At 34.5% G+C, this 24,065-nt stretch overlaps 3 protein-coding genes across 3 annotated transcripts; 2 read left to right on the top strand and 1 right to left on the bottom strand.

Annotated features, from left to right (window-relative positions):
- Positions 1 to 1,120: 1,120 nt before the first annotated feature.
- LOC116161381 (trypsin-7-like) lies at positions 1,121 to 2,088 on the top strand. The gene is made up of 5 exons (XM_031474716.1): positions 1,121 to 1,237; positions 1,289 to 1,513; positions 1,573 to 1,689; positions 1,737 to 1,883; positions 1,939 to 2,088. Exons 1-5 carry the CDS (start codon positions 1,121 to 1,123, stop codon positions 2,086 to 2,088), a joined length of 756 nt encoding a protein of 251 aa, XP_031330576.1.
- A 3,748-nt stretch (positions 2,089 to 5,836) lies between these two features.
- Positions 5,837 to 6,947, top strand: LOC116182061 (trypsin-1-like). The gene is made up of 6 exons (XM_031502561.1): positions 5,837 to 5,953; positions 6,000 to 6,058; positions 6,111 to 6,335; positions 6,385 to 6,501; positions 6,548 to 6,694; positions 6,753 to 6,947. Exons 1-6 carry the CDS (start codon positions 5,908 to 5,910, stop codon positions 6,900 to 6,902), a joined length of 744 nt encoding a protein of 247 aa, XP_031358421.1. The 5' UTR covers positions 5,837 to 5,907; the 3' UTR covers positions 6,903 to 6,947.
- A 5,662-nt stretch (positions 6,948 to 12,609) lies between these two features.
- Positions 12,610 to 20,082, bottom strand: LOC116159104. Its single transcript, XM_031472010.1, has 2 exons — positions 19,976 to 20,082; positions 12,610 to 14,649 (listed from the first exon to the last, which is right to left on the bottom strand). Exon 2 carries the CDS (start codon positions 14,120 to 14,122, stop codon positions 12,638 to 12,640), a length of 1,485 nt encoding a protein of 494 aa, XP_031327870.1. The 5' UTR covers positions 14,123 to 14,649; positions 19,976 to 20,082; the 3' UTR covers positions 12,610 to 12,637.
- Positions 20,083 to 24,065: the final 3,983 nt, after the last annotated feature.

The following is a 24,065-nucleotide window of genomic DNA, read 5'->3' as shown; positions in this document are numbered from 1 at the left end:
TTCATTTCATAAGTGGCCACTTTCAATACGAGCACACATGTGAAGGTCGAGTTCTCAGATGTGATAAAATTATCACCATCTTCTGGAGAAGCCGAAAAGGAGGAGAGGGTGCGTAGTGTAAGGAAAAAGAAAAACATTCGTTTGGTTTACATTCTATGAATTTTAAACAGCAGAACTTGTTGCCACAGATCTTAATAGGATGCCCAACTACGTCATAGGAAATTGGATGAAAATAAATGGAAATTGCAATTATGCATGTATTCCATAAGGCGTGGCGTGTTTCTTTCAAGGACCATAAGCTTCTGGGAATAGAAGAACAGGCAATACAATCTCGTCCACTCCATCCACAATACCTATTACCAACCTTAAACTTATGATGAAATTTTACCTTTCCTACCTTTCGCGTTGACTTAGCTAATGTTAGTTTCTGATGTAAAGACAAATATTTTAGGACTACGGAGAGGTCCCTACTTTCATATCTCAAATTGCCTGCTTGAGACAGACCTGGTACATGGCCAAACAGGGATTATTCCATGAAAGAGAGATAGTTCAAATTAGTCTTGCTATGTTACAAACATTTTGGCTAAATTATCGAGAGCAGTTGAACGAAAACTTGTACAGAAACCCTTTCTGGAACCCAATCCTAATCCAAAGGCGGGAATCTAGCTTCGCTATCCAAGAATGTATGGTCTATTCAAACCATTTTTAGTAACACTCCTGGCATCATGATCAAGGAGAAACAGCTGTTCTTCACGTGTTATTTAATACTTAAAACACTTTTGTTCGGGTAATTTTTAAAAGTTTCTCTGCACTCAAGTTCACGTGAAAAACACTTCAAAGTAGACACAATTGAATGATATAAAAGTGCCGAATAATTTATTTATGTTAATTGTCATTAATAATATTTTGATTCATTTCATAAGTGGATTTGTATCATTTGGGAACACACATGTTAATCTAGCAAGCAATAGGTAGAGTTCCGCAGCTTCCCATATTTTATCCACTTACGGCTGGATAAGATACAAGTCTAGTATAAATAATAAGACAAAAATTAGTCTGATTTAGATTCGAGTAATATTCAACATGTTGCAAACAGTTATCTTAATAGCATGCCTAGGCTATGTCATTGGTAAATTGGACAGAGGTAAATGGCAACTTATTAATACTGTTACTTTCAGCGGCACCTCCCAAAATTGTCAACGGTACTGACGCCAAAGAGGGTGAAATTCCATACATTGTAAGTAGCTCAAAACATGTTTCGCGTAAAACCTTTGAATTTTCTTTAAAGGTGTCTGTTCGATATATCAGGTTGCATACGTGTGGTGGTTCAATTATAAACGAAAATAACATACTGACTGCCGCTCACTGTATGGATAGTGGAAAATACACAGTTCAATATGGTCTTCTTGAAATATCTTCTGATTATACCAACAGTATAGATATTGAAAAGGTTTTCACACACGAAGAATATAATCCGTCGAAGAATCATATTAATGATGTAGCCGTATTGAGAGTAAGTCCTGTCAAAGCTTCAACTATTGGTAGAATAACAATTTGTTATTATATTATTAGCTGGCATCTGCAATTCGCTTGGACAATGCGAACTTAAAACCAGTAACCTTACCTAGTCAAGGGGAAGCTGCTCCTGATGGTGAATGGGCTGTTCTTGCCGGATGGGGCTCGTCAAAGGTAATTGTATGACTCTTTCCACTCGATTGTTACAACAATACTTATAGACTGGAGGAGGAGTAATGAAACACTTGCAAAGGGTTAACATATTGGTTTACTCACCTGATGATTGCAAAGCTGCCCACGGAAATAATGTAGATGAAAGGCATCACATTTGTGCAGGCGTTCCAGAGGGATGGAAAGGACAATGCAGTGTAAGAAAATCCTTGTGACAAAATTTCGTTAGCAGAAATTAACTTTTTTATGCAGGGTGATTCAGGCGGTCCATTTGTTGCAAACGGAAAACAAGTTGGTATCGTTTCCTGGTCTGTGAAGCCATGTGCCGTTGTGGGTTATCCTGGAGTTTTGGCTCGAGTGGCGTCTTACCATGACTGGATCTCAGCTAAAGTAAATTCGTAATAAACTATGTCTTTTATACTTTTATAAATAAAATTCTAACAAATCGACACAAAATTAACTTTCTAAACCAGCGAGATACCCTCTGCTCCCTTAAACTACTTGTAGGTCCAGGCTATCGATATAATATATTTTGACAAAAGAACTAGCTCACGACCCCAATCGGGATTTTCTTGTAGGTGAAATGATTTGTTTTCTATCTTCATTTTTGCGAAAGAGAGGTCTGAAATTTTGAGAAAATACAGTTTTTTTATGACAAAAAAGTAGATAAATTGTTTGAGCCCGTAAAGTTGAGCCGTTTCAGAGACATTAACGATTTTCGAAAAAAACACCTCTTGTTCAGGGGTATAGCAAACTTGTACTTTAAAATCAAAAATTGTCAAAAATTAGTTTTTCGATATACACGTTTTTTAACATGATAAATAGCTTTTTTTGCAACTAAATCAACATGCTGCATCTGAACGTTCCTATTGCAATTTTTTTATCACCATTAAATTATTGTTCACCTTTTCGCAGATTAAACAACCTTCTTAATCCATATTTGTAATACCCCCGGTGAATATTAATTTTTTTTAATATTTGTTTTTTTATACGTGCGTCAAATGTGACATTTCGCTGATCATATTCAAACAGCGAAGTATTGATCGGTTGCTACGAGCAGAGAAGCGGGTAACCAATAGAAAAATCTGACCATTATAACTATTTATTTATTTTTTGATTTGCACGATAATTACTAACCTAAATGTAATTCTATTTGGTGTGGTTGGAAAGCATGGGGGGTCACTATTTAAGATTTAAATGTTGGGGTGGCTGGGGCAGGGGGTTGGAGGGGGTGCGTCGCCAACTATGTAATTGTGATTCCCCCTCCGCATTACCGAAACGGATTTTGATTTTTTAAAATATCTCGTTTATTTACTAAGACATGGGGGATGGTAAGTTTTCAAATTGCCACCCTGTATGTAAACGTACGTATGTCATTTTTGGCATGAATTTCTTTATTTATAAATGTTCTTGTTTAGTCCAGTTATTCTATGCCAACAAACGACAAACAGAAAAAATAATTCGTGTAGTTGCAATTTTTCCGGGAATGTGTGGTTGAAGGTTCCCTGATGATTCAATCCCCTCCGTTCCCCCCGGCAGCACCGAAATCGCTTGGGACTTATTAGGCAATCGTGTAATAAAGTCCCCAGTGATTTCGGTGCTGCCGGGGGGAACGGAGGGGGTTGAAGATATAGTTTCGTATTTTTAAGCTATATCTAGAAAATTGTGAATCGTACAAAAAAATTTTCGTATCAAAATCGAAAGCTCATAAAATTTTCTACAACGTTGTTTCTATACATTTCTCCAAAAAGCTAAATTTTTTCCAGCTACGAGCTCTTGAAGCTAAGCAAGTTTCAAAAAATTCGCAACAATGGGGTTGGAAAAGAGGTGACGACTTACACCCAGTAAGGAACACAGCTCCGCCAGCCCCAGAGGAAATTTTTCAAGCCATTTTCTGCCGTTGTTCAACTACCAACTGCGAGGCTAGCCGTGGGTGCAAGAAGGCTGACATATTTTGCACCATTGCTTGTGCGAGCTATCAAGGGAGCTGTTTTAACTCTTCACTAATCCTAGCAGAGGGTAAAGACGACATAGACGATCCTCAAATTCTATGTCTGGAAACGGTTGATTATAGGGGAAAATATACAAGGTTCCGAAAAAAGTTTCATACAATAGTTTTAGAGTTTATTAATGTCTACTAGGCAGTAATAAACTAAACTATACAGGGTTGAGCATAAACGGAACACCCTGCACATGATTACTTGTTTATTTCAAGTCCTTTCTCAATTTTAAGCAAAATTTGGAAGAAGCATAAGCCTAAATACAATCGTTTTTAGGTCAAGAACCCAATTTGAACTGCGCTCCAATGAATGGTGCCCTGGAACATTAATTATTTTGGATAATTCTATTTTATGCATACAGGGTGTAGAATTGGTTTACGCACCATAGAGATTTCAATGGTAATTTCTTTATAGTGAAATATTTTCTTTCCTATATATTTTACAGCAAGTTGAATAATTTCACGGTACCAGTGATTTTAGTAAAAATGGTCATTAGATTTTTACGCAAATACTACATTCTAATTTATTTCATTTTTCCGGTTTCCCGAATTGAAAAATAATAAATGAGAACATGAGCAGACACAGAATTGTTCAAGCTACAAGAAACCAATTTACAATTTTTCTATAAATTAATTAGGGGAGAAAATAGCTCCATATAAAGAAACTTGCATTGATATTCCTATGGTGCATAAACCGGTTCTGCACCCTGTATATTTGTCCAATAAAAAAAATTTATTATTATTGTAACGCGTAGCAGGCATTGAAATGATAACCATTTATGACCGTTTCCACCGACAATCCATGGCAACGATTATTGAGACAATGGTTGCCATGGATTTTAAGATACGCTTAAGCTAATCTCCGCTTAAACTTGTCGGTGCAAACCACGATACACTTACAACGGTATGCTCTTGCGCATCTAGCGTGACGTCACGTGTGAACAAAACCATAGAATATTGAGCAAACTTACGCTACTTATGCCCGTTTGCACCGACAAATTTAAGTGGAGCTTAGCTTAAGCGTAGCTTAAAATCCCTGACAACGATTATTGAGGCAATGGTTGCCATGGATTCTAAGCTGCGCTTAAGCTAGGCGCCGCTTAAATTTGTCGGTGCAAACGGGCATTAGATGGACAAAGTAGAGATCGTCGCGTCGGATATTTCTGGGATTTCACGAAGGTATGAAATAAACTCTAACCAAAAATTTTGGCCCTAAACATGAAGTGAGGCTTTTTCAGTAAATATTATGTAATTAATGCGTTATCAAAAGATCTAATCTATCCTCCGTTTCCCTTTTAGTTTGATTTTCATTATTACGTGGTAGTTTTAAAGTAGGTAAAGGTTCAAATGTCCGCTGTTTAAAAGTATAATTAAGACGTCGTTCCCTTAGCGGTGCTTCAAAACGACTGGCTTCAAAATGTTCAGAAAAAATACAGGCTATAAAATTAAACAGCAATGTAAAAACTTAAATACACAACTTAAGATTAATGTAACACCATTTTTCAAGTTAATTTTATCCTTAGGACGACATGCAACAATCCATTTTTGAGAAAAGTCTTCCATTATCGGAAATCGAAAGTATTTTATTTCCGTTCCTTTTGTTTATCTGTTAGAATTGCCCCATTGAGCCACTACACAACCTGGCATTTTGGAATTTTCACTAATGATTGATTAGCTATCAACAAACTAACGCGAAAACTCGTAGATACAACTGATAAAGTTACAAAATGTCACTCGTGACAAGTGTACCTACTGGATCGTGCTTAAACATTTGAATTTTGGCGCCACACGTTCGCAGGTGACGTAATGCGCAGTAGAAAACGCGTTTGAGAAAAATAATGAGCATACCGTCTGTAAGTGTATCGTGGTGCAAACAGTCATTAGTAATATTTTTCCAAAAACTGATTTTGCATTTAAGTTGTTAACTAGCAAAACAATACTTCGATATCATGATAGGTACTACAATAGTTGTAGTATCATGCTTTAATATAAACATGGGGAATGATGGAAAAATGCTGAATAATCTATTTATGTGAATAATAATTGTCAATATTTATGAGATTTCGTAAATATGGGACAAGCAAAGGTCGAGAATGGAAGTTTTCTCTATTTTATCGGATTTTATCTGGATGAGATTAGCCAAAAACAGAAAATGCTCAAGTATAAATATATAGCAAAAAAATAGTTTGAATTAGAGTCGATTAAGCTTAAACTCGCGGAACATGTACAAATTGGCCACCTTAATTGCATGCATAAGCTTTGTGACAGGTAAATTGGACCACAATATTTGAGAATTTAACAGCTTTCTTTTCAGCCGCACCTCCAAAGATTGTAAACGGTACTGATGCGAAACTGGGAGAAATACCATACATTGTAAGTAGTTCAACGTGTTAGTGTCATGTAAGACTATACCATTTTCTCAAAGGTTTCACTTCGGTTTGCTGGATATCACAATTGTGGTGGTTCAATCGTAAGCGAAAATCACGTCTTAACTGCCGCCCACTGCGTGGACGACGGAAAATACACGATTCAATATGGTGTTCTTGAAATCTCTCCTGGTTCAACCAACAGTATAGACGTTGATACAATTTTCAAACACGAAGAATACAACCCATCCCAAAATCATATTAATGATGTAGCTATACTGAAAGTAAGTCCTGCTAATATTCTGATGAGATGATTACATGATCCCTTGCTAGCTTGCGTCAGCAATTCCGATAGACAACGTGAACGTAAAACCGGTAATTTTGCCCAGCCAAGGTGAAACGGCTCCCGATGGTGAGTGGGCTGTTCTTGCAGGATGGGGTGCCTCAAAGGTAAATGTATGTTAACCAACCCCAGTGCTTTAAAACATGATTATAGACTTGGGGACCTGTAATGAAGCACCTGCAAAGAGTAGACATTTTAGTTTACTCACCTGATGACTGTAGGGCTGCCCATGGAAATAGTGTGGATGAAAGATATCACATTTGCGCGGGGGTTCCAGAGGGATGGAAAGGTCAATGCAGTGTAAGTGAATTTTTTGCATTGTAAAACCTCATCATACTGACGATGCTTTTCTGTGCAGGGTGACTCTGGCGGTCCATTTGTTGCCAAAGGAAGACAAGTGGGTGTTGTTTCTTGGTCTGTAAAGCCATGTGCCATTGTGGGTTACCCAGGAGTTTTGGCTAGAGTAGCATCTTATCATGACTGGATCTGGTCCAAAGTAAATGCCTAGGAATTAAAACATTTTTTGTACTTTTTTAATAAAATCGTAATAGAATGCTTGTGTAAATTACCTACCTACGTACTAAAATCATTGATGTTACATTTCCCACGAACTTTGCCTCTAGTACACAGTTAAACTGTGACATTGATAAAACCAAAAAACCTCAAATTCAAATACAATATAGCAACTACGGTTCTTTTATGTCGCCGCATTTATTCAGAATGCATATTCTACCAGTATCACAATTATTACAAAATATGAATGACCTTATTTCCATCGAAGAGGGAGGAGGAACTTTTGATTGGATCGATTTGATGCACTAACTGTGAATTTCAAACTGTCCCGACGCAACTGTATGTAGGTAGTGTATGAAAAAGGAATCAACACTGAGGATTAATTAGTTAAATAGAAATACCTTATGTTTTGCTCCATGGCATGGTCTCTTTTGTGATATCTGTTGAAGCACGTAAACTTTTCCATTGAAATTTGAATAAATTACGTACAAGCCAACGTTCAGTCACACAAAAACCTAGATGATCGGCTTGCCAAAAGTGGAGACAAATGATCAAATATTGCTTTACATGTGTATATTCAGGATGAGGTAAGTGATTTTCATGCCATACTCCGTTTTTGGTTAGGTTGGTAGAGTAAAATGTTTATTTATTCACCAATTTTATCGAGAAAACAGCAAAACACATTGCGTTGATGCACAGGAACAAAAACTGTGCTCTTCCTGTCATACTATAATTTTGGTTAAGTTGGTACAGAAAAATATTCATTTAGTGATTAATTTCGTTTTGGAAACTGCAAAATGTAGATTTAGGGTGCCGCCCTTCAAGTCGCGTGGTGTCCATTCGTGTAGAATAATCGAACCTCCTACTTCCTAGCGTTAAAGTTGTATAATTTGAGCACAGTTCAAGGTATTCCTATGGGACTCAAACCGCATTTAAAACGCGACGGTCTATAATACGTTTGCCTACTACGGAATACTAATTTAAGAGGTTACAAAAAACGGCAATGGGGCATTGTGTTGTGTGCGTTTTCAACATCTATTGTAAATCGCCGTACACGCTTCGCGATATATTTTCGCGCCTCGGTGTTCAATTTCGACTAAAATTACAGCTCGTTACTCGCGGAAGTTCGTCGCGAAATAAAAAGTGGAGTTATTCATTTAATTAAGCACCAAACAGCTAAACCTTCTTGAAGGTGCGAATTTAATTAAAGTGTCTCCCATTAAACACAACAAATTTAAGCGAATTTGTATGAATTCAATTTAAAGTTGAGATTATACCTTCGGGGTAATTTTTTTGTTTTATGTTAAATTCAAATAGCGTCGTCGTAAGCATGAGATAAGAATCAATTTACTTTTTAGTTCAATGGAAGATTTTCAGCTGCGTGATTGAGGAGCGTGGTGTTGATTAAGTGTTCCATTCTCTCTTCATTCAAAAGATATAAGCGCGTTCGCTAGCGTCTCTCTAAATGTAAATGAATCAATTTAAGACCAAGCTATTGACTGTCACGACTCATTTACTGAATCTTGAAAAAGGAACTGTATTAGGAACTGTCGTCTACAAAAGCACCGTTACTAAAATGTTACGAAATTGCTTTTCTTACCGTATTATTAAGCTATTACTTTTATAGAATGATCGTATGCCTATTGAAATATTAGCTCGACAAATGTCTTCTTTCTTTTTTGAACCTTCCGCGTTCCTTTGACGTAATAATAATTAATTGAAAATAAGGGGTGGTGATATTTTTGTAACTGATAAGATTTACGAATCTACTTTGAATTATATTTGACATTTTGTTAAATGACTTTATTATATTACAAGAATGACAAATCTGTATTTTTAATTAACCACTTTGAGTTAAATGAACGGACATGATGCAGTTTGAATTTCTATTTTTTTTACATTCAAAGGCACCAATATACCAAACTTTGTCGAAATCACATTTTTGTTTTGGGAATGTTTAGCACTCTCGTTTTGGAATCGTCGAAATTTTGGAAAAAATTTTTAGTTCATGGATAACATCTGGTGCTACTAGGCTGACTAAGTAAGGTGATTTCGAATTGCATCTTCATTCTGCTTACTGGCAGCTGGGAGTGAAAGGAGGTAGTAAGCAGCCATTCAAATTGTCGAAAACCATCGTCAAGGAAGGAAGTTTTTGATACTCCTCGACCTTTCAATATTAGGACTGGAAAACCTTTTAAACCATGCCAACCCCAGTACAGCAGCTGTGGCAGGAACAACTGCTTGCAATAAGTGTTGAAGAAAGAAACTGAATTTTGTATGTTTTGTCAATTGGATAGTTGTCAAATAGATACTACACTTCATGATTATTATTGTTATTTTGGTAATAAACTTATTAATTACATTAGGTTATGGGCCTATAATCTTTTGCTAAAAATTAATTAGTCGCTGCGAAAATATCAAGAATGGCTCTAAGTATCTAATTTACCACAAATAGAGAGATTAAAACACGCGAAAACAGGGATACTGGGAAGTCAACTTCAGTGAAAATCTAGCAGCTGCATTTGTTAGGAAACCAAGATCTGGTGACCAAGAGAACTGGGAGGTGTTAAGGATGTCATTAATTCGGATATATCAAGTCGAATTGTCCCAAGAAGAAGCTCGACAAGAAGAAAGCTAGCGACAAGAACATGTTTTGTGCTATAGTTCGACCACACGCTACGCTCCACCAGTCAGAAGACTCGCATCCGCGCTCACTTCGACGATATAACGCTCGTTTCGTGCACTTCGGCTACCATTTTGTACATATTGTAAATATAATCCATAAAACGCAACAGCATTTTATTTAGCGTCGGCCGTTAAAAGGTACCACTAAACTGCACGCAAAGCAAATAATGAGTGAGGGTACATCATCGAAAAGATTTTTTTTTTTTTTTTTTTTTTTTTTTTTTCTACCTATTTATTTAGCAATCAGGACAATATATGTATTCTATTAGCTAAAGGGTTAACGACCGCTAGGTGAACTAGCAGATAAATAGCATGATAAGATTAACATCCATCGATGCAACCTATGTAACTTAATACTAAGTTTTATAAATTGTTTTTGTCAAAAGAAATTTGAAATTTGAGGACACTACTCCCGCACTAAGTTTATAGGCCACAATTTTTTGAGTCTTTTATTGATCCTTGGTTGCAGTAACTGTTCCAATAAGGGGTTTGTGTGGGTTTCTAGGACTTCATGGTGTTTGTTAGCTCTCTCCTGGATTACTTCCTGAACCGTTGGTATGTGTAGATCTGTATGAATTGTATGATTTGTTATATACCACGGAGCATCTACAATTTGCCGGAGTATTTTTGATTGGTTTCTTTGGATTAATAGTACATTTGTTTTAGAAGCACAGCCCCATAGCTCTACTCCATATGTCCAGATAGGTCGGATGACTGCCTTGTATATTAGAATTTTATTTTCTGTTGATAGTGTAGATTTTCTTCCTATTAGCCAATTTAGTTCTCTTGCTTTGATGTCTATTTGTTTCTTCTTTTTTTTTAATATGCTCCTTCCACGTCAGCTTGTTATCTAGATGTAATCCTAAGTATTTTGCCGTTTCCATCTGTGGTATCTGCACATTATTTATCACAACTGCTGGACATAATTGTTTACGGAGGGCAAATGTTACATGCACCGATTTGTTTTCATTTACTTTAATTTTCCATTTGTTTAGCCATTGTTGTAGTTCAAACAGGTGAGTCTGGATATAATCTGATGCTATTTGAGGGTTTTCATGAGTCATGACTGGATAGAATTGCAGTGTCGTCTGCAAATGTTCCTGTTGTTGTATTTTGTGTCATTGGCAGGTCTGCTGTGTACAGAATGTAGAGCAAAGGCCCTAAAACACTACCTTGGGGCACTCCAGAGTTGATGGGGAAGTGGTCTGATGTTTCTTCACTTACTTTGGTTTGGAATGTTCTCTCGCTCAGGTATGATTTTAGTATATTAAAATAGGCTGTAGGGAGTGTTTGTTTGATTTTATATAGTAATCCAGGATGCCATACTTTGTCAAATGCTTGACTAACGTCAAGGAAGACCGCTGAACAGTATTGCTTGTTTTCAAATGCATTGTTAATAACTTGTGCGATTCGATGGACCTGCTGTACCGTGGAGTGAGCGCGACGAAAACCAAACTGATGTTCCGGAATCCAATGTTGGGGCTCAAGGTCCTCATTAATTCTCCGAAGTAATAGTTTTTCTAAAAGTTTGGAAATAACTGAAAGCAAGCTTATAGGACGATAGGAGGCAACATCCGTTGGATCTTTTCCTGGCTTACCAATCATTATGATTTGTGCAACTTTGAGACATTTTGGCCAATATTCAAGCCTCAGTATCGCATTATAAATATACGTTAATAATACAATGCCCTTTCTTGAGAGTTCACTCAGCATTTTAGCTGTTATTTGATCAATACCAGGGGCCTTTTTGGGATCGATAAAGACAAAAATTATAACTTCGAAACTCCTTGAAAGGTCACAGGGATTTACCTTTACATAGAAGATGAGACTGTGAAAATGAAAGCTCGTTTGTATTCGAGAAAAGGAAAAACTTTGGAAAGTTCCGCAAACAGTCTCCAATCAGTTATTTGGTTAGGTTGGTGAATCCTCATAATTTCTAATAAAAATGTATGTATTCGTGTGACGGTGTGAGAAGTAAAGATTGATCTTGATCCGTTTACATTATTGCAATAAATCAAATATTAGATTTGTGTTATGCAAACCTGAAAAAAGTATCCGAAACAGGAGCTTCGTGATTGAATACTTCGCATCTCGGAATAAATTGACTTTGTCATGTTGTTGACATAGTTTTATATGAAATTGTAACTCCGTGATATTATTAGATAAACATAGACAAAGTATTCGAAACAGCGCTCAGCTCATTTTTCAAATTAAGCCAACAACAGAAAAATTGCTAATTGAAACTTTGATTAGGTGTATATAGAAGACGTATTTCAGAAATAAGAATCCAATAAAGTTTCGAGTTGAAGCTGATAAAGTATCATGATTAGCTCAGTTGAGCTAAGCTATTTAATTAAAACTTATCGCATTAAAAGGTCAGGAATATTTTAAATTCTTTCTAAAGAACCCTACGTTATTTACTACCGTATTCGGAATTAGCGATTAATAATTTTAAGAGTTCGTTACTTTGAAAGTTGTGCAATCTAAAACGGAACCTTTGTTTTGTTGTGCAACCCCACTGAGTTGCACTGCGAATTTTTTTGTGTAGGACTTATGGCGAAATAATTGAAAGAATGAAGTTCGGATTGAAGTTACGTTTTATTTGGTACACATTCATTAGGTAATATCTTCCACACACAGGTTACATGCAGGTTACAAGTTTTACGTTTTTACCATTTCGAAGTTTAAGATGGACTGCCTTTAACATAATCACCTTACCTTTAGTTTGAATTAATGGAAAGTAGTTTCAATAAAGTAATTATAGTCATTTGTAAAATGGTATAGTGTGATTACATAGGACAGTCCTCTATCCTACTTTCTAGTATAATTCCAGAAAATGCTGAAAGTCTTATCTTAGCTGAAACAGGTTCGTAACAATATACATCACTAGTTATCAAGGAAATCAAATATTAAGTTAGATATCAAAGCGATTAAATGTGAAGATTTCTAGGGAAATCTAGTGCATTAAAAGCACTTCCCATAGTCAACTATATGCAGGTGCGGTTTATCACACCTTCCCCCTTAAAGAAAAATTTGGTTACAATTTTACAAATTTTTAGTTGGACGCCGTCCTACTATTGCGTTTGTATTACAAGCTGCGGAATTTCTATCGCATAACTCGGGTGATGGTTCTGAGCCATGTCTACTATTTCTAATTGATACAGCATCTAATTCTCGGTCAAAGTACATATTGTGTGTCTGAGGGACGTTTGTGTTTACACGTTGTTTAAAATGTATACATAATCCTGCTCTTGAACATATACCACAACAGTTTTTTGTCTTCTTACAAATACAATAAAAAATTAACAGTAATACAATACTACCTACGATATAAGCCAATATAGAATATTTGTGTACAATAGCTTGATTATGAATATTGTTTCTTAATTTATCATTTATTTTGTCTATTTCATCTAACTTATGGCTAGCTATGTTTAAATCATCTAAATGTCTAGAAATAACCTTATAATGCTTACTTAAGTTAATTTGTGTTATATTTATCTTACTATTACTATTATCTTCACAGCAATCGAAGTCTAAATCTACATTGGGTACGTATTCTAAAAAGATTGTAGAATCCGAAAATATTGAATGAGATATTAACATTGCCGAACTAGAGTATGCCTTGCACCCTTTTCTTAAACTAATTTTACCAACTCCAAAGAGCCGTATGTCAAACGGATTTGTATTTTTACAATTTATAGTTACTGATTCCTCTTTAGGAATTACATATATCCAAGAATTTGAAAGTGTTAGTTGAGTCCAAATGCTATTTTCGAGTTCTGTAATTCTTTTATCACATGAACTAGGAACTTTACTAATACTTCTATATAATTTAATTTCACAAATTTCATGGCGGTACGCCAAATATATAGGTTGTTGTTGTTTACATAAATAGTTATATGAATGGAACTTCTTGCATTTTGTGAATTGGTTTTCTGATATAGTCAAATAATGTTGTTTATTATCACTTACAGCTAAATATTTTGAAATTGGTTGAATGAATATGTATTTATTTTCAATGACGTGAACAGGTAAAGGTGATAATTTAAAGATACTGTACTCTCTACTATCTGTTAATGGTACGTTAATAATATACACTAAATGCGGATTTTGGAAATATACATCTAATCCAATCGTATTAAGAAGTAGGTGAGCGAATTCATTTTGAAGTGGTAACGGAAATTCTAAGCCTTGAGGCAAGTTATGTGAAACCTTTTGTAATTCGGAAACTAATCTGGAAGGAGTTAGTACTGTTGGATGCAACTGACCTTTTTGTGCAACTAAAACTGCATTAATTAGGGATATGGTTTCTAGTTGATATTGATTAAACATTAAATTAAACATAGAAATATGTTCGTCTACAGCTACCTTTAAATCTAAATAATTTATTTGTGAATTTTTATCGTTTAAAGCCTTTTCAATTTTATTCATATTTTCGATTAATATTTTTTCGTTGTGATCCAAGTTTCCTAATGTCGCATTAAAATTTGAAATTGTCGATTTAATTACCACAGTTTGTTCTTTCATTAAGTTTGTTAATGACTCCTCATTTTCACTAAATTGTTTAATTTTGTCATTATAATACTCGGCATCATCATGGTCTAAATTTCCAAATAAAAATTTTACAGTTGAACCTATGAAATCAAAAATTGCTCTTTTTTTTCTTGTCTTTATTTTGATGGCCTACTAATTGTTCTAAATTGTTTTTCTCCATTTTGATTTTGTTTAACGATTCTTTAGAGGCTCTCAAAAAATAGTCGCAAACTTTTAAATTATTTACATTAACTATTTTGAAATCACTATAGCTTTTGAAAGCTTGACTTTCGCAAATACTGGCTGTCTTTTCATAATATAATTCAAGTTGTGCAAACTTTTTATTATGATTACTTATGTCTAAATAGGTTATTAATACGAATTCATCGTTATAAAGCTTAACGGTTCCTATTTGTTCGTAATGAATACCAGGCGAATGGGTGTACTTGCTGATGTTGTAATCCCCTTCGGCGCCGGTTTTGGTAATCATTGCGAAGAAAACAGAAGAAAGGATTAGCATTCTGAAATAAATGCAATTAATTTAGTTGTAATAATTATGCAAAAAGATTCTATTTATTTTATTTTTATTTTTTTTTTATTTATTTTTTTTTTTTCAATGCTACTTAATACCCTATAGAATCTAAAACGATAGTAGTGACATTAATTAAGTTAATAATCATTGCACATAAGTCAACTGAAGAGGGCTATCTACACTTCACGGGATTCATGTATCAAGTTATTCCCACAGCAATTAATATATTTTGCCTATAAATTTATTAACTCATGTAATATCCTTACTTTCACAAAACTAATCGAACTTTACCTATAACTTATTTTGCAATATTTTAGTGTAATCTAATCATAAAAATGCTTTAATCTATTATTGTGAACTCTTACTAACCTTCTACCCATTTTAATGGTACAATTTACTGGAGAATCTACCGAAATGACCTTATATGGACCTAACCACTGTGACCTTAACTTTCTGCTTCTTTCCCTTTTTATGGTTTCATTAATGATTAACACGATATCTCCGACGTGAAAACTTTGAACGTTACTTTTCCTATCGTAATATTCTTTACTTTTTGATTTTGTATCAATTAAATTTCGTCTAGCAAGTTCCCTAGTATATCGCAATGTATTTTTCAAGTCTTGCACGAAATCATCATAGGTATAGCGAAATTCTGGGGGTCCTGTTATAGAACTGGGCAATTCTGCTGGATGTCCATATACTAATTCAAAAGGGGTAAATTTTGTTGAAGTATGTACAGTTGTATTAAAAGTAAACATGGCGAATGGGATATATTCGTCCCAATCTGTTTGGTCTTCCCTAATGTAGTTTCTGAGGTATTCTATCAATGTTTTGTGGCTGCGTTCCAACGCACCATTAGATTCTGGATGAAATGCTGAACACTGAATTTTTTTAATTTTAAATAGTGTACAAACATTTTTAAACAACTCGCTAATAAAGTTTGATCCTTGGTCTGTCAACAATACTTTTGGTATTCCGTGCCTACAAATAATGTCTGTAACAAATTTACTTGCTACCGTTTTCGCTTCCTGATTAGGAATTGGTATAGCCTCGCTAAATTTAGTTAAATCATCTTGAAATGTCAACAAATACCTATTACCGTTTTGTGTTAATGGCAAAGGACCTACTATATCCATTGCACATTTTTCAAATACAGTTTTCGAAGTGTTTGTAATTTCTAATGGCATTTTTGTTTTTAAAGAACTCGTCTTATTTCTTTGACAAAGTACACATTTCTTTACATAATCCTTAATATCTGACTTCATGTGTGGCCATTTGTATTTTTTCTTTACCCTATTGTACATCCTGTTATACCCTGCATGTCCTCCTAAAATTTTATCATGATATTCTTCTAAAATTGTCCTCTTTTGTTCGTCATCGATTTCTGTTAACGTTTCCGCTTTTTTATTACAAACTAAAATATCTATACCACTACTTTTGAAAATATACCGTAACATAATTCTGACCTTTTCCCATTCTAATCTATCTAAACCGCATCCAATTCGTGGAATGGCTAATTTCCTTATATTGTCTTTTTCTAACTGCACTCTAAGATTTACAATTGTATTCCATAAGTCCTCATAAGAAGGTTTATCAAAGTAATTTAATTTCGTAATCAAGTAATAGATTTTCCTATCTCCGACATCTAGGATAGCTACTTCGTGAATTGATTTTTGTTGATTCTTTAGTTCGTCAACTTTACCAAATTTTTGCTTGAACTCTAAAGCTATTCCTTGATTCATGACAAAATCCTGCGAAACGCAGTGTGCTAAAGAATAATTATTTGCAACATTAAATAAATCGTCGTTACATTCTTGCACGTTATTGTTAATAACTAAATTGGTTTTAATAAAATCTGTAAATTTTGAATAAGTGTATTCGTCCGAGTTTAAAACAAATACTGGAATTCTACTTAAAGCATCAGCATTAGTATTAACCCTTCCTGCCTTGTAAATAATCTCATAATCATACTCTGCTAGTTTCAACTTCCAACGCATTAGTCTAGATCCTGGATCTTTGACACTAAACAACCACGTCAAGGGTCGATGATCTGTAACTATTTTGAATTTAGTTCCATAAACGTAAGGTCTAAATTGTTTTACAGCATGTACTATCCCTAATAATTCTTTTTCGGTAACTGAGTAATTTAATTCTGCTTGATTTAATGTTCTAGAAGTGTATGCGATTGGTAAATCCTTTCCAATATCTCCTTGGGATAATATACCACCTATTGCAAACTGACTGGCATCTGTAGTTATGATGAATGGTTTTGAATAATCTGGGTATTGGAGTATCGGGGCGCTAATTAATTTGGTTTTTAATTGATCAAACGAATGTTGGCACAAGTCGGTCCAAACAAACTTTGTGTCCTTCTTTAACAAATTAGTCAATGGTTTGGCAATTTTCGAATAATCTTTAATAAATCTACGATAATAGCCTGTTAATCCTAGAAATGCCTTAATATCTTTTGATATCTTTGGTACGGGATACGTCTTTACCGCTTCTATTTTCTTTTCATCCGGTTTTAACCCTTCACTCGTAATAGTATGACCTAAATAATTAACCTCTTTATGCAAAAATTCACACTTATTGGGCTCTAATTTTAAATCGTACTTGCGTAATCTATCGAAAATTTCTACTAACTTTTCTCCGTGCTGTTTTAAATCATGGGAGTAAATTACAATATCATCTAAATACACAAAACACTTAATTCCCTGTAATCCACTAAGTACAGTATTCATTAACCTTTGGAAACTAGACGGAGCGCCCTTTAAACCGAAAGGCATTCTAGTAAAATGGAAATGGCCAAAAGGTGTTGAAAATGCTGTTTTTTCCTGATCTTCCCTATCTAAGGCTAACTGATGAAACCCACTTTTCATGTCTAAAGTACTAAAGTATTTTGAATTGCCTAATTGATCTAGGATTTCGGTAATATTTGGTAAAGGGAATGCGTCGCCTATTGTTACATCATTTAGTTTTCTAAAATCAACAACCACGCGATACTTAACCTTGCCGCTCGCGTCCATTTTCTTTGGTACGACTAATAGCGGGGAGTTGTAAGGACTCGTGCTAGGTACAATTATACCGTCCTTCAACATCTCTTCGGTTTGTTTACCAATTTCTTCCTTTTGCGTTTGAGGTAACCTATAAGGTTTAGCATAAATTGGACCTACATTTGGCAAAGTAGGAATTTTGTGGGTGGTAATATTTGTAGCAGTTAATTTATCACCTTCTAAAAAGAAAACATCACTATACGTCTTACAAATTTCTAGCAATAAATCCTTCTCTTCTACATTTAGGTGCTGAGTACGTAACGAATCTAATAAGGTTTCAATTCTATTTCCTTGTACTTCGCCCTTTATACTATTTACTTGTACGAACTCTAAATCTTCTAGCTCTATTATTGGAGGTTTTATGTACTGATCCTGCTCTGAAATATTTATTATGCTAACCACACACGAATTGTTTATTGCCTGAGTTAAACAGTTTCCTAAATATATTTCTTCACTAACTTGTTTACCGTTACAAACACCCATTCCATCTGATATTGTCCGAACTCTAGTAATAGTTTCACTTCTTGCAGGAATCAAGATTTCATCCAAATTTATTAATCTATACCTTTTATCTCCAAATTCCAAAACATTGTTCCTGTAATCTAAATTTGCTTGTAGTGCGTGTAAAAAGCTATTTCCTAAAATTCCGTCTCCTTCTACGGAAAAATCATCACTAACTATATGAAATGGAACAACAATTTCTCTGTCGGATAAACAAAATTTTTCATCGACAACTCCTAAGGTTCTGATAGTGGTTTCATTTGTGATACCCTTTATTTCAACAGACCGATTTTTATCAATTACTATATCTTCTCGTACTGCCCTACATTTCACTAAAGTAATATCTGCTCCCGAATCTATCATTAATCGATTAACCCTCTTCTTACAAAAATTTAAGGGAATGTCTACATATTTTAATTTACATCTAGCTAAGTTAATCTCGACCTTGTTCTGAAATTCCTTTAATTCGATTGTTTGTATATTTTCTGTCCGTTTATCACGATACCTGTTGTAATTATGAACTCCACTGCCTACGTATTTACTTAATTTTTCTGAGTTAGTAACCTTGCGCTTTCCAAAATTGCGATTGAGGTCTTTCCTAAAACTCACTTCTCCAACTGACCTCTCGTTGAAGAGTTTTTTTTCGTTTCCCGAGTTCCTGTTTATCGAATGAGGATTATCATTTTGTGTTGCTTTTAACCTTTCATTAAATATTCTTTTCCTACAGTCTGCAATTCTGTGATTTGGTTTTTTACAATAAAAACATATGGGCTGGCTTTGCATTGAAAACACTTGAGGTTTTTTCACACTAACAAAATTTTGAACACGTGAATCGTTCGTTTTAACACTATTGTTTTTATAAAAACAATTTGAAGCTGAATGACCTGATTTCTTACAAACAAAACAATTCCCTTGAACTGTACGTTGATTTGAATTTACCTTATAACCAAAATAATTTTGTGAATCGCGATTACTCAAAAGTTCTCTTTCTTCAATTCTAGCTAATTCAACAGCTGATTCTAAAGTTTTGGGGTCCCTACTTTTTACGTGCATTTTCAAAGGTTCTTGCAATCCTGTGACAAACACATTTAAGGCTTGTAATCTCAATAATTCACTGATAGTTACCGCTTCCTCTTGGGTTTTATTTACCGTCGCCACATCTAACAAATTGCTTAAACATTTTTCAATTTTGTTTGAATATGTATCTAAATTTTCACCTTTTGACTGTTTAGTTGAATTTAACTCTAACTGCCAATGCGAAAGAGTTCTCTTTTCGGCAAAAAGTTCTTCTAAATGTTCCTTAAAAAAATCCCAATTTTGAAAATTTCTGTATTTTATAAAATTCCTAGCTTTACCTGAGACTTTTGTTTTAATAATTTGAAATAGCATATGGGAATCGACTTGCCTAACTGAGTTTAAAATAATCTCACAATTATCTATCCATTCCGTAACACTTTCTTTGCTGTCCCCACTAAAATTTGTTAATAACTTTACTGCTGCATCTAAACTTAAAAACTGATCCCTACCTGCTGCATTTACACTACTTGAACCTTCTGCTAAATTTAAGTTGGAAACATCACTTACATTATTGTCAGGCATTTTTGTACTTTATTGCTGGCTGTTCTACGGATTACGAAATTTGTTAAACTATACTGATTCGTGTCGAAATACTGCTTAAATGAAATTATTAACGTTCAAACAGCGAGCTACTAAGTAGGTAATAATTAAGTTACAAAATGTTCGTATAAATTTCTGACTTACTTTTAATCTGATGAAAATGTGTAAAATCCAAAGAATAGCGAATAGCACAATGCACCCGAAACTGTAGAAACTTATTTCACTAACAAACACTTTAACGCTGACACTGCCTCTTCTTGGGAATTTTGGGTTTTGGTAATTCGGGTCTGGATTCTTCTAGTTTTCGGTAACGACGGGCCCTTGTCTGAAAAACTCGAATAATCCTGGATTCAAATCACCGCAAATACCGTTTCTTGCTCAGCTATTCCAAACATAGGATTTCCTATTTACCCGGAACGCCAAGTTTGACTGGATTTTCACCAATCTATACCGCTGCCACCAAATTTTGTTGTGCAACCCCACTGAGTTGCACTGCGAATTTTTTTGTGTAGGACTTATGGCGAAATAATTGAAAGAATGAAGTTCGGATTGAAGTTACGTTTTATTTGGTACACATTCATTAGGTAATATCTTCCACACACAGGTTACATGCAGGTTACAAGTTTTACGTTTTTACCATTTCGAAGTTTAAGATGGACTGCCTTTAACATAATCACGTTACCTTTAGTTTGAATTAATGGAAAGTAGTTTCAATAAAATAATTATAGTCATTTGTAAAATGGTATAGTGTGATTAGATAGGACAGTCCTCTATCCTACTTTCTAGTATAATTCCAGAAAATGCTGAAAGTCTTATCTTAGCTGAAACAGCTTCGTAACAATATACATCACTAGTTATCAATGAAATCAAATATTAAGTTAGATATCAAAGCGATTAAATGTGAAGATTTCTAGGGAAATCTAGTGCATTAAAGGCACTTCCCATAGTCAACTATATGCAGGTGCGATAGGTGGATAAACCGTGTGAAGCGCGGTTTATCACAGTTTATAGTCTCACGGGCGTCAATTTAGAATGAAAATTGTACCAGTTTCGCATTTCTTATTTATAACGCGATCAGTTCCCGTTCGTATTATCTGTTTTGAAATTTAAGGAATTTCTGAAACTCGGACGCCGTTCTTATTTTTAGTGGCAGACGTATACGTATAAGTAGGGCGCCAGCTATAGTAAAAAAACCATTTAAATAATATTATTAGTATTGGAAGAAATAACATGACATTCAACCACACAAAAGGGGGAAAACGCGAATTTTAGCTGCCATAAAAATTGAAATGATGGATTGAAAACCCATTATGGAAGCTCTGGCGTTAAATACGTTACTTTTCCCCGAAGGCGATACTTTTTCGCATATAAAAGATCGAACAACAGTATTATGATGCCGAAAGTGAGTATCCATGTAAGATCAACTTCATATTGCGTAGTAACATTGAAATTTAAGTTAATAATCTTCTCCTTTAACCATTTAAAAAAAAAATGCTAATCCTTATAGAGGAATTTAACACTTAATTATTTCAAAAGAACTTTTTTAGATTAGTGTCTTTGTTGCGTTTAAAAGGTTTAAGGCAGCCCTTTTTGTGTTGGAAGATAACACCTTGTGCCTGGAATTCTATGTAAATGGCCTTCTCACTGGTCCGATAAAATTACTCCGTTAGATTTTGAATTTTATGGGGAAGGTTTTGAGTTCTTAAACGTGGATTGTAAATGTTCTGTGTTGTGGTTAATCGAGCCCAAATTACGACTTAGTAAGAGTTTTGATGCTACATTTTTCTCCTGGTATCCAGGGTTATGCCAGGTTAATAAAAATTTACAATATAATTCTTTGGAATTGCTGAGTTGATCAGGCTGCTGTGTTTTCTCAAATTTAATAAAACTAAAGTCCTATCGATATTTTTCGTAGTATTGGATGCTGGACGTGGATTGAGTGGTTTAGTGACCGTTAAAGCGACTGGAAAAGTAATCGGTAGCCTTATAATAGACGGTCATTTACGAAAAGATTGTACGAAGTAAATTATCAATATTAACTGGTTTGTTTGTGGTTATCATAGGCTGTCGTAAGGTTTTGTAATTCATTCATGAATGACTAACCTAAGCCCATTCGTAATTTGACAGTCAATACCAAACTACATGCGACTCTGTTGTACTCCTTGATATATAAAAAATATGCAAAAACAGTTTTATAAAATTAACCAATGCGGTGTGGTCATCGGTGTTCTCCAGAAATTTCCGAGGAATTTGTGTTAGTGGGCGAACGGTCTTGCTTTTTATACACGTTGTTTATGTTAATTAATCACGGTTAATATAGCTACGTGTGTTGAGTAACCAGCCATGGACATCAAAATCCGATTATTAAAATGAATTAGCGAAGCGTCACTCCATTTTATTTCCGTAGAAAATAAACGTAATCCTAAAATTTTAAAAGCTCAAGCTATTCCCCTAACTTTTTGCATCAGATTAAATGAACTGCTTATTAATTCAAGCAGTTTAATAATTCTCCTTTTATTAAACGGAGTAAAGGGTCGCGTCGAGTATTTATCGGAAAACTAAACGTCGTGTTCGCGATTGCAAAGGTCATATTTATTTGACAAATACTTCCGTGTATCCTTTTTTGGGTTCTTCTTTATGTACCGTTTCATTGCGCAAAGAACGAAACGTACAAAAGGACTTGTATTAAACACAAAGGAATGAATCCATTTAAAAGTTAACTAAGCGGTTATTTTGCAAGTTGAAATAGAAATACGGGGGTAAATTCGGCCGTTCATTTTCATTACTTCCAATATCGTTATGGACCCCACTCGTCCCTAATTTACTTTTTTATTTAAGCTTTCGAATGATCACGGGATCGCTCGTTCGTTTACTTTTAGTTAAGTAACATTTTTTTCTTTGTGTATGTCTATTGCTATAGGGCAGTATAACGTTTATTGAGTTGTAAAACTTTTATTCGTTTACAGAAACTTTTAATAAGGGGTATATTAGAGCAAGTTTAGGATCTACGCAAGTGTTACACTATCGCTGTTCTTCGCTATATTAAATCTAACAATTTTGTCGTACCCTGTCTAGATTTCAATGTTTCCCGTGTTATAAAGTTACCACTACGAATTTCAATAACTTTTGGTCAGTATTGTGTTTCCCTTAACAATAGCTCTTAATGTCTTTCTGTATGAACAATAGCTTTTGTCTTTACATGACATTTTCCATTTCCTATTCGAAGAATCTTGATGAATTAACTATAGTTGGCTTCATTGTTTTCCAGGGAATTTCGGACGAGTTTCTTTTGTCACAGTATAAATTTTTGCAGCTAATAAGTGACGCGGTCATTAATTTTGACAAATTTCATTGATTATCAAATCGACGGGGCTTTGTTAAACACGTGAAATATGAGGACCCTTTCAGAAACTTTTGGGTATATCACTTGAATAAACCCGATACCCGGAATTGGCGTTCAAATAAAAAGGGTGGCAGTAAATGACTGGACGGTTTACAAATAAAAAATTTACTTACCATAAACTTCAAACTTTACTTCGTTTCTTATTCTACTAGAGAATCGTGTGAATCGTTGGGAAATCGATAGGTAGTGCAGTAAAACCAATACAAAGAAGAACCGCTGAAGCAGATATTTTAATATTTAAGATTAGATTATACCAACAGTTTCTCGTTTACGTAACTGACATAAGGTCAGACATTGTTTTATTAAAAAAGGAACTTTGAGAATTAATTAAAACTTTGTTTCTGTTGGGAAGTTTTAACATTTCATTGCAAATAAACTCTAAATAGGAGAAATACAGGATTAGGTATTTAATTTCAGAAATTCTTCCTATTTTATTATACTAATGTAAATAATACGCGGTAGGATTTATCAAAAGGATAACATATAATTATTTCTCTGTTACGTTCCTTGCTACTTTTCAACATCCAGTGTCTTTGTACAGTAAAATGGAAATATAAGCCAAATTGGTTAGAACTTAACGTCAGTATACGCAACTTGCCTTGGCAGTCTGGAGTAATTTTGATGAGTTCCACAATTTCTCCTTACACTAGCTCTTGCATGTATCCATAAAAATACCTGATTCACATTGTTTCTTTCTTTTATACCTGTCCATCATAACCAAGTGCTGTTCAAGTGATGTAACCGGGTAATAGTTGCGACCTTACTAATTAGACTTTCTCTATATATCTTTATTAAAAGGATTTTGTAACAAATTTATGTTCACAGTGTAAA

Source organism: Photinus pyralis, unplaced genomic scaffold (genome assembly GCF_008802855.1).
Source record: "Photinus pyralis isolate 1611_PpyrPB1 unplaced genomic scaffold, Ppyr1.3 Ppyr1.4_LG1, whole genome shotgun sequence".
NCBI classification, from domain to species: domain Eukaryota; kingdom Metazoa; phylum Arthropoda; class Insecta; order Coleoptera; family Lampyridae; genus Photinus; species Photinus pyralis.
This window is presented reverse-complemented; position numbering and strand designations above follow the sequence as displayed.

Excerpts from the sequence above, each read along its gene's own strand:
- LOC116161381 (XM_031474716.1), top strand. The coding sequence starts at position 1,121 with ATGTCATTGGTAAATTGGACAGAGGTAAATGGCAACTTATTAATACTG. Across the intron at positions 1,514-1,572 it reads ATGATGTAGCCGTATTGAGA|CTGGCATCTGCAATTCGCTT; the intron begins GTAAGTCCTGTC and ends TTATATTATTAG. Across the intron at positions 1,690-1,736 it reads CCGGATGGGGCTCGTCAAAG|ACTGGAGGAGGAGTAATGAA; the intron begins GTAATTGTATGA and ends CAATACTTATAG.
- LOC116182061 (XM_031502561.1), top strand. The coding sequence starts at position 5,908 with ATGTACAAATTGGCCACCTTAATTGCATGCATAAGCTTTGTGACAG. Across the intron at positions 5,954-5,999 it reads ATGCATAAGCTTTGTGACAG|CCGCACCTCCAAAGATTGTA; the intron begins GTAAATTGGACC and ends CTTTCTTTTCAG. Across the intron at positions 6,502-6,547 it reads CAGGATGGGGTGCCTCAAAG|ACTTGGGGACCTGTAATGAA; the intron begins GTAAATGTATGT and ends ACATGATTATAG.
- LOC116159104 (XM_031472010.1), bottom strand. The coding sequence starts at position 14,122 with ATGAAAGAACAAACTGTGGTAATTAAATCGACAATTTCAAATTTTAAT.